We start from the raw sequence: 14,372 nt of genomic DNA, 5'->3' as shown, positions 1-14,372 counted from the left end.
AAACATTAGGGTCTCTGGATTGAATCTAGTGACATTAGTACTGCATGGCAGCTTTTTGCATGTTATGAGCTTTATTTGTAGCCCTACCCAGTCCCGATATTCACTCTTTGTGCTTAAATCCCATCTACAGAGGAAACAATAGAGTGTACTATCCACCTCATGTGAAAACGATCAACTCCAAATTGAACTTTCAATAATTTTCTAAAATCTGTCACACTTGTGCTAGTTTCATTGTTGAAGCTTTGTAAACACTCTGACGCCATATTTGTTTTGTGTCTGTATAGCTGACTTTGGGTTCTGTGCCCAGATCACACCAGAGCAGAGCAAGCGCAGCACCATGGTGGGCACACCTTACTGGATGGCACCCGAAGTGGTCACCAGGAAAGCATATGGCCCCAAGGTTGACATCTGGTCACTGGGGATCATGGCCATTGAGATGGTGGAGGGCGAGCCCCCTTACCTAAACGAGAATCCACTGAGGGTGAGTCCTCAATCTCTCAATTTTCATTGCACATGTAGAGTCTGAAATGAATGGTCCCAGGCTGAAGGTATTCAAGGTATGAAGTGATTGATGAGCCTCTATTTCATGGTCTAACGCTATTATTAAAAGTAGTCAAGTCTCTTCAATGTGTTAGCTTTGTTCATATTCCAAAACAAAGGTGTCATCACTTTAGGGTTCTGACATGGATAAAGAGCTGAATTCCAGCAGTGAAGTGAAAGTGACACCCATACTAATGCTTCATCCAACTGAGTGTGGCATCAAGGAGTTCAGGCAAAGCTGGAATCAACCAGTATTGGGGTGGGGGTGGGGGGAGGCTGGAATGCTCCATTGCTTGGATTCATCATAGAATCCCACAGTGTGGAAACAGGCCATTTGGCCCAATAAACCCAGACCAATCCTCGAAAGAGCATCCCACCCAGATCAATCCTCCTACCCTATTCCTGTAACCCTGCATTTCCCATGGCTAATGCATCTTTGGACCCTATGGGCAATTTAGCACGGCCAGTCTACCTATCTTGCACATCTTTGGACTGCGGGGGGAAACCGGAGCATCCAGCAGAAACCCTCACAAACACTGGGAGAATGTGCAGACTCCACACAGGCAGTCACCCGAGCATGGAATTGAACCCGAGTCCTGGCACTGTCAGACAGCACTGTAACCACTGAGCCACCGTGCACCCCATGACGAGTGGTGATTGTTGGAGGCCTAATGAAGATTAATGTGCACAGTTTGGATTAATCAGAGGAATATAAAAATAGTGAAAAGACTGTACAGAGAGGTAGTGGAGACAGCTGGTGTTGGAAAAACTAATAGAGAATTAGCAACCATTTAGGAGGATTGTGGGAGTTGTTTGTCTGTAGGCCTAGCTAAAGGATTGCAGATCATTTTCCAACTGAGCATTCCTACAATCTAGTCGAAGTTCCCTTGAAGTGTGAACCAAGATCTCTCAAATTTGGTTGGCATTTTCTTCAAATTGGGCTTCTGGGGGCCAAGACTGCTCTTTATAGAACCTAGGCAGTCATTTCCGATCAAATCCGCTTCATTGCTAATGGCTCGTGCTATGGAGGGGTGTGATCGGTGTTTCAAGTTGCCAGTATTGCTTTGGAATCCTCCATCCGTACAATTTGTTCTCAACTTGTTTGAAATTTGAGGTCTATGAGAAGCTGTCATGAAAGAGGAGCTGAGGTCTGGAGCAGATCAGCTGTCATCTTGCTGAATAGCAGGGCAGGCTTGAGTGGTCAAATGGCCTGTTCCTGCTCTGATGTCTTATGAGATGGAAATGAAGACCAAGCAAAAACAAATGTGCTTATGGCAAGTGTTGGGTCGCAAATGCAAATGGAAACCAAGCTGAACACAGAAATTCGAGGGAAAGTGCCAAGGCATTTTAGAGGAATTATAAGAAAAGCCCTTGTAGTGAACATAAAGAGGAATCCCAAATTCATCTTTAAGCGTTTAAAATCTGATTGAAGATTTGTAGCTCGGGTATCCGTTGTTGTGGTTCTGCTCGCCGAGCTGGAAGTTTTTGCTGCAAACGTTTCGTTCCCTGGCTAGGGAACATCATCAGTGCTGTTGGAGCCTCGTGTGAAGCGCTGCTTTGATGTTTCTTCCGGTATTTATATTGGTTTGTTCTTGCCGCTTCCGGGTGTCAGTTTCAGCTGCAGTGATTTGTATGTGGGGTCCAGGTCGATGTGTCTGTTGATGGATGTTCTTGCCGTTTCCGGGTGTCAGTTTCAGCTGTAGTGGTCTCAGCGCAACATATGAACAACTCCGGTTCCTCCATGAATGCAGAAAAAATCAAATCCTTCCACAATGTGTCAAGTACAGACCTCCAGTAAATAACCCACAAGCCAGGGAAACAGCCAAGAAGAACGGATTCAGGATGGTCCAGGTGATGATCACAGACGCTCACAACCGACTGCACAGATACAAGCAAGAAATTGCACGCCAAAAGTCGTTAATTTCAAAAACCACTAATCAGGAATAGACCCGGACCATAGAACAGGCTATCACTATAGGACAGAACAGGACAACACTCCGCAAAAAAACAGCACTAAGAGAAAAAATGGACAAACTAACACACAAAAAGGAGGACACTACAACACACAACTGGGTTAAAAACCTCTCCCACAGACATGGAAAGAACTATACTGGCCAAGGGACTCAAATACAACCACAGGGATGCCAACACAGCGGACTTCCTAGCAGCACTAGAAAGCACACTCAGGAACAATGGACTGACAGAAGAGACACAACAAACAGTGAGACAAACGGTAGTACCCATGATGATAAGAAAACGACAAACACATAACCGCAACACCAAGGAGAGGGAAGCACTGAAAGCACTGAAAAATGACAAAAACATAATCATACTCCCGGCAGATAAAGGCAGAATGACGGTCATCCTAGATAAATCAGACTACATCAGTAAAGCACAACAACTACTCGCAGACACCAACACCTACCAAATGAAGGATTCCGACCCCACACCACAACTCACCAATAGAATAAACAACACACTAAGGAATCTACAAAAAAAACGGACAGATAACCAAAGCGGACCAGCAAAGAATGAAACCTGAAAGCAACAACACCCCCAGATTCTATGGACTACCCAAAGTAGACAAACCAGACATCCCACTCAGACCCATAGTATCACTACCAGGGACACCAGCATACAAACTGGCCAAAGAACTACAACAAAAACTGAAACACCTAGTCAGCGGATCCAAACACTCCATACAATCAACACAGGAATTCTTGGACGTCATCAGGAATACACACATAAACAAAGAAGAAACCATGGTATCATTCGACGTGACGGCACTGTTCACTTCAATTGACAAAACCCTAGCCAGAGAAACAATAGCCAACCTACTGGACATACATAACAGAACACAGGAGGCCGAACCTATCAACAAGGACGGCATACTTAAACTACTGGACCTGTGCCTCACCACACACTTTACATTCAACAATCAGATATACGAACAAATCAACGGAACACCCATGGGATCACCAATCTCGGGACTCATAGCAGAGGCAGTTATGCAAAGGTTAGAACATACAGCCATACCACAAATCCAACCCAAACTCTGGATCAGATATGTTGATGACACCTTTGTAATCATGAAAAACACAGATATAGAAAAAACACACCGAATCATCAACGCCACACTCACAGGAATCCGATTCACACGAGAAGAGGAAAAGGATAGCCAACTCCCATTCCTAGACGTGTTAGTAGAGAGAACACCCAACGGAGAATTCACCACAAGGGTACACAGGAAACCAACACACACAGACCAAGTCTTAAACTATGAAAGTAACCACCCCAACACACACAAACGAAACTGCATCAGGACACTATTCAAAAGGGCCACAACACACTGCAGTACACCAGAACTGCGAAAAGAGGAAGAGGAACATCTATACAAGGTATTCGCCAAAAACGGATGCCCACGCAACTTTATCACCAGATGCCTAAGAGATAGACCGAGGAACGAGGACATGCCACAACCAAAAGGACTAGCCACTCTACCATACGTCAGGAGCGTCTCAGAACTGACAGCCAGGCTACTGCGACCCTTAGGACTCATAACAGCACACAAGCCAACATCCATGCTCAGACAACAACTCACTAGAACAAAGGACCCAATACCCAGCATGAGCCAAACTGACGTAGTTTACAAAATACCATGCAAGGACTGCACAAAACACTATATAGGACAAACAGGAAGACAGCTAACAATCCGCATCCATGAACACGAGCTAGCCACAAAACGACACGACCAGCTATCTCTAGTAGCCATACACTCAGACAACCAGCAACATGAATTTGACTGGGAAAACACCACTATCATAGGACAAGCCAGACAGAGAACAGCCAGAGAATTCCTAGAAGCATGGCATTCATCCCCAAACTCCCATCAACAGACACATTGACCTGGACACCATATACAAACCACTACAGGTGAAACTGACACCCGGAAACGGCAAGAACATCCATCAACAGACACATCGACCTGGACCCCACATACAAATCACTGCAGCTGAAACTGACACCCGGAAGCGGCAAGAACAAACCAATATAAATACCGGAAGAAACATCAAAGCAGCGCTTCACACGAGGCTCCAACAGCACTGATGATGTTCCCTAGCCAGGGAACGAAACATTTGCAGCAAAAACTTCCAGCTCGGCGAGCAGAACCACATCATCTTTAAGCACATAAATGGTAAAGTGGTAAAATTTTAGGAACCGAAAAGGAGATTTGTGCACTTTGGCAGGGGGTTTGGTCGAGGTATTAAAGGAAAAGATTTGCAAGAAGATGTACCCAAGCCAAGATGACAAAGCAAAAAAAAAATCACAAAGGGTTCAAAATTGGAAAGGTAGCAGTATTGGATAGACTCTCCGTCCTTGTGGTTGACAAAGTACTGACACCAGATGAGATGCATCCAAGGATATTGAAGGAAATGAGAGTGGAAATTACAGGGTTACAGCCTAATCTTTGTTTCCCTAGAATACTGTCGAATGTCCTGCAATTGTCCCAGAAAAGCTGTAAGCATAAACATCAAAACTAGGGCCAGGAGTAGGCTACTCAGCTCTTCCACCTACTCTGCCATTCAAATGGTCATTCACCTCAACACCATCGGCCCACTTCCTCCTCGTATTCCTTGATGCCTTTAATATCGTAAAATTTATCAATCTTTTTATTGAATATACTTAGCAACCTCCTCTGCAGCTTTCTGTAGCAGCGACTTCCACAGTTTGACAGTCTCTGAGTGAAGAAATATCTCTTCTCGGTTTTAAATAGCCTGCACTGTATCCTGAGACTTTGATCCATGGTTCTAAGCTCCCCAGTCAGGGAAAACCCACCTCCGACATCTAGTCTGTCCAGCCCAGCTAAAAATTTGTACATTACAATCAGATTTCATCTCATTCTTCTCTACTCCTGTCAGTACAGGCTCAGTTGCACCAATCTCTCCTAAATAGGATTGCCTGGCCTTCCCTGATATCAGCCCAGTGAACCTTTGCTGCACTCCATCTGCAATGTTTGCCCCCACGCTCCACTTGTCTCAGTTGCAGTGAAGCCTCCTTGCATTCTTACCACAACAGGGTACGCCCAACAAATTCTAGACTGATCAGTTATAAGTTCAGTGATGGGGAAGTTTCTAGAGACAATTATTTGGGATGGAGTTGGTGGTTGCTTAGGAAAAGCTGGGTTGATAAGAAAAGGCCATCATGGATGTTTGAAGGAGAAATTATGATGAATTAATTTGCTGCCGTTTTTTAATGAGGTAAAAGACTCGATGAGGCTGACATTGGTGATATGGTGTATGTGAACTTCCAGAAGATGTTTATACACAAGACCACTCCCCTCAATTGTGCTGAAAATTATAAGTTATGGGCAGTAGCAATGTGTATACAAAACTGGCTGGGCTGTAGGGAGCTGAGAATGATGGTTAATGGATTTGTTTTTTGGGCTGGAGGAAGGTTTGTAGTTGAGTTCCCCAGGAATCAATATTTCTTTCCCTGATGTGTCCTGAAAATAGAGATCTTAGTTTGCAGGGGAGAATTTCCAAGTTTATAGATGTGAAACTTGAACGTTTTGTAAACTGGGAGGAGAACAGTGAATAACTCCAAAAGGAAATTGACAAATTGGTGGCATCGGCAGATAGTTGGTAATTCAATTTGGGAAAAGTGTGGAATTCTGTGTTATGGCAGGAAGAACGTTGACCGATGATATAACCTAAATAGCGCAATTCTAGAACAGGTGTAGCTAGGTGTAATGTACTTTGGATCATAGCATATTGGAGTCCTGGTAAATACCAGGAATAGGCATGGCATTTTTATTGTTAGCTTGGATCTCTCTCAACTCTTTGCTTCATTTATCTGCCATCATTGCAGGCCTTGTACCTGATTGCCACTAATGGTACTCCAGAGCTGCAGAATCCAGAGAAGCTCTCCTCTATCTTCCGTGATTTTCTCAACCGCTGCTTGGAGATGGATGTGGAAAAACGAGGATCTGGGAAAGAGTTGCTGCAGGTACAGATTATCTCTCATCTTCTAATTCCAGAATGTTGTTATTTCTCTGTTCAAGGGTTGCATGAGAATTTCTAACAATCACAGCAGGTAGTGGCATAGTGGTCATGTTGCTGGTCTAGTAATTCAGAACTCCAGGCTAATATTCTGGGGCTATGGCTTCAAATTCCACCATTGCGGTGAAATTAGAATTCAGTGAACTCTGAAAATAAAAAGCCAGCCTAATCCTCACAGCTGAATATGGTGAATGTTGTAAAACTCCACCCAGTTCACTAATGTCCTTTAGGGCAGGAGGTCTGCTGCCTGGCCTGATCTGGCCTGTATGTGATCCCAGACCTGCAGCAACATGGTTGACTCTTAACTGTTCTCTGCAATGGTCCAGTGAGCCACTCAAACCCTATCACCACAAAGTCTGAACTGAATGGATCTCCACAGCACCCTAGACACCAGAAATGATGAGTGCATGTGCAGCCATGTCAACCTGGTAACCACCACCTTACCAACCTGTGGGACTGTGTACCAAAATTGGGAGTGCTTTCCCACAGACTAATCAAGCAACAGCCTGATGCAGTGATTCTCCTGGAATCTGACCTTAAAGGCAATGCCCCAGTGGTGTGGAGTAAAGGAAGAGTTGCCCTGAGAATCCTCAGCATTGATGCTGGACCCCAGGAAATCTTTTGGTATCAGGTCAAACATGGGTAAGAAAATCTGCAAATTGCCACGTGCTTATCTAACCTCAGAACCACTCCTCCCAGCTGATGAATTAGTACACCTCCATATTGGGCACCACTTGGATGAGGCACAGTGGGTGGTATGGGTACAAGCTGTGCTCTGAATGGGGTCTTCGATGCCCATTGCTAAAATGGCTCTAGCAGCACCATTGACCAAACTGGCTGAGGCCTAAAGAACACAGCTGCTAAACTCTGTCTGCGGCAATTGGTCAAAAGCTAACAGGAGGGGAAAAGAACTACTTGAGCTTGTCCTCAACAATCTACTTGTTACAGATGCATCCACCCATGCCAGTATCACTGGGAGTACCCAATGTCCTTTTATAGATGAAGTCTTCACATTGAGAATCCCCTCCATCATGTTGTGGCACTACCACCATACTACAGTGGGACAGCCTTCAAATAGATTTAACAACTCAAAACTGGACACTGAGAGATCACCGTGCCACTAGACAAACTTTGCCAGGAGAGCTACAACATGACATCAACCTGGCAATGTGGTAAATTGCCCAGGTATGTCTTTAGGCGAAAAGCAAAGCAACTCTACTCGTTATCAAATAAAAACCAGAAGAACTGCGGATGCTGCAAATCAGAACCAAAAACAGAAGTTGCTGGAAAGGTCCTGAGGAAGGGTCACTGGACCCGAAATGTTAACTTTGATTTGTCTTCACAGACATTGCCAGATTTGCTGAGATTTTCCAGCAATTTGTTTTCATTTCTGCCAGTTACCACCCTACCAGTCTCAGCGAGGTGAACTCAGGAAATAAGAGCAATCCATTCGACACCTCAAGGGGGTTCTGCCATTCAAATAGATCTTGGCTAACTACCTTGATGCCATTTTCTCCACATTGTCCATTGTCCATAGAGATATACAGCAGGGAAACAGACCCTTCAGTCCAACCCATCCATGCCGACCAGACATCCTAACCTAATCTAGTTCCATTTGCTAGCACCCGGCCCATATCCCTCCAAACCCTCCCTATTCATATACCCATCCAGATGCTTTTTAAATGTTGCAATTGTACCAGCCTCCACTTCCTCTGGCAGCTCATTCCATACATGCACCACTCCCTGTGTGAAAAAGTTGCCTCTTGGGTCCCTTTTATATTGTCTCCCGCACACCCTAAACTATGTCCTCTAGTTCTGGACTGGCCAACAACCCAATGACAGTGGGAGACAAAGGTGTAAAAAGCCAGAATCTGGGCTTATGGGTGTTGGACATTCTGAGGATGAAGTGCTAAACTAGTAAAAAGATTAGCCAGAAAACACGCTCGGAAGCTTAGTGAATCAAAAGCCCCTATACTTGCTCTGAAGTTACTTCAAAGTCTGTTTTTTAAAAAAAGATCCAGAAATCTATTAGTGGCAACTGAATAAAGGACTTTAATATGGAGACAGGTTTGCTATGAGGTTTAACTATCTATCTGTGAGGTTATTGTTGAGGGTAAAGGGTTGATTCTTTTTGATATTTATAATGAGACCATTTCAAAGTAATTCTGGTCAAAGTGTTTTTGCTTCTCATGTCTGCATTTGGTGACTGATCACCTCCATAGCAAACAAAAGCTTTTACAGTCTTATCAAACCAGGCCCCCCTCTGGTTTCCAAAATTACCGTTAGCTGGGGTCATCACACTTGTTCCTTCTCAATGTGAAGACCTGTTGTTGTGTTTTGCAAATAATGTACCATCTGGAAGTTCTTATCGGTCTTTTCTGGTGTACTGTGTGCAGTTTTGGTCTCCTTACTTGAGAAAGGATGTACTGGCACCAGAGGGGGTGCAGAGGAGGTTCACTGTGATTCCGGAGTTGAGGGGGTTGGTTTATGTGGAGAGACTGTGTCAACTGGGATTATTTTCATTGAAATTTAAAAGAATGAGATGGGAGTCTTTTGAAATGTATCAAATTATAAAGGGAATACATAAGATAGATGTAGAGAGGATGTTTCCGCAGGGAAATGAAACTAGCACAAGAGGGCATAGCCTCAAAATTCGGGGGAAGCAGATTTAGGATTCAGTTGAGAAGGAACATCTTCACCCAAAGAGTTGTAAATCTATGGAATTACCTGTCCGGTAAAGTGGGTTGAGGCTTCCTCAGAAAATATTTTTAAACCGAAGAATTTTTTGAACATCAAAGGAATTGTGGGGTGAGAGGGTGGGTGAGTGAAGCTGAGGCCATGAAAAGATCAGCCGTGATCTTATTGAGTGGCAGAGCAGGCTCGAAGGGTCAGGTGGCCTGCTCCTGCTCCTAGTCCTTATATGGTGTGGTACCTGGTGCTAATTTGAGTTGACTACAATCTGTGTCTGTGAGCTCATACGTTTATCTCTCTCTCTCTTGCAGCATCCGTTCCTGAAGTTGGCCAAGCCCTTATCTAGTTTGACACCGCTGATTCTGGCAGCCAAAGATGCAATGAAGAGTAATCGCTAGGATCTCCTTTTCTTTAGCCCTTGGCTCTTTTCTTCCCCTCCTCCCTCCCTCCTTCCCCTGCCTCCCCACACTTCGGAATAATGTATCCCAGTCTGCATTGATATGGCAGAGCAACTGCAGAATCCCATGGCGGGAAATTCCTTGTCCCTGTCGCCGGCCCACCATGCAAGCAGGGTCGATGCTGCTTTCATGTATTTTTCAAGAAACCGTGATACAATATCTCTCCCTCTCTCTGTCCTCCCCCCACCCCCCCCCCCCCCTCTCTCTCTCTCTCTCCCCCTCACTTCAGTACTTGAATAGCAGATCGAAGACAAACTAGCTGCCTCTATTGTGGAATCTGGACTCTCCCTAGGATGCGATTTGCTCTGCCCATTGCTTGTCTCTTCTTATGGACATTATGTACTGTACTGGGTGAGCGGGGCTGCGGGATGTTTTGCTTGATGCCTTTTTTTTTGTATATTATGTAACTGTGGCAGATTGCATTGTTAGAATTCAGGAGAGAAGTTGATATAGTTGTCCTTTTTTAAGAAAAAAAGAACTTTTTATTGTTTGTACTAACAGTCTGGAGTTCTGACTGGCTACTTGCAGTGGCAGGCTCTGGGATAATGAGACTGCAGCCTCCTCCATATTTGTGATCAGTGTGATTTGTTGTTGTTAGCCTTTGAGAGAATTGCCTCTGACTGGTGTGCACCTTCAAAGCAGCAGTAAGAGCTTACTGATTATTCTGATTTTGTTTCTTTTGACTGTAATCACCCAAGAGTGTTGCTGGATTCAGGCCTGCATTAAGACGCACTCGACCCAATTCGTGGGAACGTTGTGATTTGTTTTGCATTGGGAACTTCTCTGTGGGTTCCTTGTTTGTGTTGTAGTCACAACAGTGCATTCCCAGTCTTATTTGAAATGCATTGTTAACTGCTTCACTGACTCCTAAGTTCCAGTAAGGCTTCTGTGAATAAATTGAGTGGAAAGTTTGGTGTGTGGAACTGGCTTGTACACACTAAGCAGAGTTTCCCAGCAGTATAATGAAAGGACGGTATTTTGATTGGGCCTGCAGGTGCTAATCAGAATGGCACAATCCTATGGCCTTCAGTACCTGAGAAACCTATTTATTTTCAAAGTTTATTAGCATGAATGTTAGAAAGTGCCGTCTACTTTGAATCAATGCTTCATATCTTTTGTAGAATGCATTCTCTGTGGATGAATCAACACCATCACCATACCTAATCTGTGCAGCATCTGATTTCTATACCCCACATCAGCTATACCCCAAGCATAGTCTGCAGTTGCACTTCTGTGCATATAGCTGAACCACTCTGCATTACATTCAACCTATACGTGTAGTTGTGCATTGCAAACCTATCACTGTACTGCATCTTGTTGCCTTAAACTGCACTGCATTAGGCACACTGCAGTCACCACGTTATATAGTGCTTGGGCATAATGGCACATGAGTGAAATGTAGTACTGGGGTAAGTGTGAGTGGTAGTAGGTAGTGGGCCACAGCATTATGGTGTCCACACAGTTATGGTGAGACGTTTGAACTTGGCCACAATGAGGTATTATTTTGGTTGGGGGGAGAGCCTGTGAAGTTACTCTCTCACGTGAGCTTGTGTAGCTGCTGCCTTTTCTGTGTGCATTGCCACAACCACAACTGTTCAATACATTGTGACAACTGCCAAATTGAAAGAACCCAACTCACTAATGGTTCTCAAAACAGCATGACTGATAGTGAATTCTGTGGCTTGTTACTACAGTATTAAAAGAAGAAAGTCTAACAAAAGGCTAAACATTTCTGAAAGTGCCTAACAGTAGAGTCTGATACAATTGGAGATTTGAGGTTTTGGACTCTTTTTTTTCTAATTAATACTAAAAATAAAATTTGTAGAAAAACATGCAATTTTTGGTGTTCATTCATTTTCATTGGTAAGAATGCAATGTCGTAGAAGCAAGTTCACATCTGGTAGATTGATGGAACTTTGTAATTGCGAAGGTCAGTGCACATTATATCTTTTGACTTTGGAACAACTTCTGACAGACTGGTGTACACAGGTTTGAACATGAGATTGGTCCACAGGAAAAGAAGGAAACCAAGCCTAACAAGAATTGCTTTCATGTGAATATGCCTCTTAGACACTTCCTAGATGTGCTATCAAACTGAACTTGACACCAAGGCACAAAGTATTTGGCTGGTGGTCAAAAAGTGATTTTAAGTAGCATTCCAGATCCTGGAGTCTAGCTGGTTGATAACACACCTGCCAAAACCAGGATGAAGAAAATCAGAAATTTGCAGAAGGCCAGAACTGAAGAAATGTAGATCTTGGAGAAACTTTGGGATTGAAGGAGGTTGCAGAGACGGGGAGAGGTGAGGCCCCTAAGCCTGTGAACTTCAAAACTAATACATTTTGGGTGGCACAGTGGTTAGCACTGCTGCCCCTCAGCGCTTGAGACCCGGGTTCAATTCCCGACTCAGGCGACTGACTGTGTGGAGTTTGCACGTTCTCCCCGTGTCTGCGTGGGTTTCCTCCCACAGTCCAAAATTGTCCGTAGTGTTAGGTAAGGGGTAAATGTAGGGGTATGGGTGGGTTGCGCTTCGGCGGGTCGGTGTGGACTTGTTGGGCCGAAGGGCCTGTTTCCACACTAAGTAATCTAATCTAATTGCTGTATTAAGACACTGTAGAACAGCAAACAGAGGGGTGATGTGTAAGCAGGTTAAGAATGTAGGCAGCAGGCTTTAGGCTATGCTTGGGCTAATTGAGAATGCAAGGTGGGTAACTGGCAAGAGGAGCATTAGAATAATGAAGTCTAAGGGTAACAAAGGCATGGATGAGGTAACAAGAGATGAGCTGAGGTAGAGTTGGATACCTGACACTGTGGAGTTGGAATCAGTGTTCCTGACAGAGGATCCGATTAGAAGCAATGACACAGTAAGGGAGCAGTTTAGTTCGGTCTCCAAGTAGCAGAGAGAGAAAAATGGAATTGGTGGCTGGAGGGCAATGCTTGTGGTGAAGATGGCTTTGGTCTGACAAAATTTGGCACATATTGTCAATCCATGACAGATCCGAAGCATTAAAATGCTGAAGGGGAGTGCTGTTGCAAGTTCTCTTGTGTGGAACGCCAACTTTAGCACACTGGCTCTGAGGGCCAGGTTGCTGTTGAGACATGAGGGAGGTTGAGGATCGATCCTTAGGCTCTGGCAATAAGTGTGAAAGTAGGAATAGAAGCCATTGCAAGTGATTCTCTGGCTGAGATTTTAAACCGAGAAATGGAACTTGGTGTGTATGCTTCCACCTAGCTGCACGAAGGTGGTGAGTAAAGACAATATGAGCAATCATGTCAAAGTCGTGGAGGGCAAGTTTATTAAATTCACAGCCATAGCAAATATCATTAGTTACTTTAAGGATACTTCATGCTGAAATGTAGATTAAAAACACGATTGGAGGAATTAAAAAAAAAATTGAAGCAGTGAAAGTAAAGGCAAATTTGAAGGATAGGGGCACAGTACTTGAGAGGGAATTGTTATCCCTATCATCTTGTGGACTACAAGGAAAGTTGGGTGCTGAGGTAGAATTGGAGCAGCAGGACAAGATGAATTTGAAAGTGGCATGAATTGCAATGGGGAAATGAGGGCAAGATGCCAACTCTGGAAGTCTGGTTTGGTAGGCGAAGGGAAAGGTGACAGCTGAATGATGGACTTGATCTTGTTAACAAAAGCATCCATGAACTGCTTACACCTATTGCAGGTAGAGAAGGGAGGAATTTAACTAGACAGTTTGCAGTGTAAAGGGAGACGTGGTTTATCTGCATTCACGGATTTCTGGAATAGTGAGCAATCTTGGCAGCGATAAGCAAGACCATGTGGAAAACTGCCAGTGCAGAACAAATTAGCTCAATCAGAGAATAGTTGTACTTGACAATGCAACTGAGATGTATAAATTAGACTTTAGCCTGCATGGAGCCACAGGAACTATGGGCGACAAGGCAATGCTATCAGACCCAATCCTTTGCAATGTCTCATGTTCCAGCCCATATGCTATTCCACACTTGAAGATCTTCTTTATATGTATTTTCATCGAGTATGAAAATGTGTTGCTGGAAAAGCGCAGCAGGTCAGGCAGCATCCAAGGAGCAGGAGAATCGACGTTTCGGGCATGAGCCCTTCTTCAGGAATGTTTTGGGCTCATGCCCAAAACGTCGATTCTCCTGCTCCTTGGATGCTGCCTGATCTGCGTTTTTCCAGCAACACATTTTCAGCTCTGATCTCCAGCGTCTGCAGTCCTCACTTTCTCCTATTTTCATCGAGTAGGCTGGTGTCCATGCTGCAGCCACTGATGAAGCATGTGTCCAGAAGGCAAAAGACAGCTTGGGAGATTGTCCATCAGGACGTCCTCTAGACTCCTTTTGACCAGTCCTATGTAGCATTTATTCATTAAACAATAAAAGAAAGATCTGCATCTCTGGAAATCTGAAACGAAAACAGAAATTGTTGCAGAAACTCAGCAGGTCTGGTGGCATCTGTGGAGGGAGAAACAGTTAATGTCTCTCGGGCAGCTTTCACCACAGCCAATCCATATTCACTCACTAATGGTCCCCATCAGCCTATCTTTCTCTCAGGTGACGCCATTACCCACTTGCACTCTCATTTGCTCTGCCTCTCTGCTCCATCCATCCGTCTTCAGCATGTCCA

At 44.3% G+C, this 14,372-nt stretch overlaps 1 protein-coding gene across 2 annotated transcripts in view; it reads left to right on the top strand.

Annotated features, from left to right (window-relative positions):
* Positions 1 to 11,580, top strand: part of LOC132821958 (serine/threonine-protein kinase PAK 2-like) — an 80,218-nt gene extending 68,638 nt beyond the window's left edge. For both annotated transcript variants that reach the window (XM_060834980.1, XM_060834981.1), the window contains exons 13-15: positions 285 to 481; positions 6,409 to 6,546; positions 9,602 to 11,580. In XM_060834980.1, the coding sequence (XP_060690963.1) occupies positions 285 to 481; positions 6,409 to 6,546; positions 9,602 to 9,688 (422 nt within the window). In that variant the 3' untranslated portion in view covers positions 9,689 to 11,580. The remainder of the gene's footprint in view (positions 1 to 284; positions 482 to 6,408; positions 6,547 to 9,601) is intronic.
* The last annotated feature ends 2,792 nt before the right edge of the window (positions 11,581 to 14,372 follow it).

Source organism: Hemiscyllium ocellatum, chromosome 13 (genome assembly GCF_020745735.1).
Source record: "Hemiscyllium ocellatum isolate sHemOce1 chromosome 13, sHemOce1.pat.X.cur, whole genome shotgun sequence".
NCBI lineage: Eukaryota > Metazoa > Chordata > Chondrichthyes > Orectolobiformes > Hemiscylliidae > Hemiscyllium > Hemiscyllium ocellatum.
Note: the sequence above shows the minus strand (reverse complement) of the source record. Positions and strands in the feature narration are given on the sequence as shown.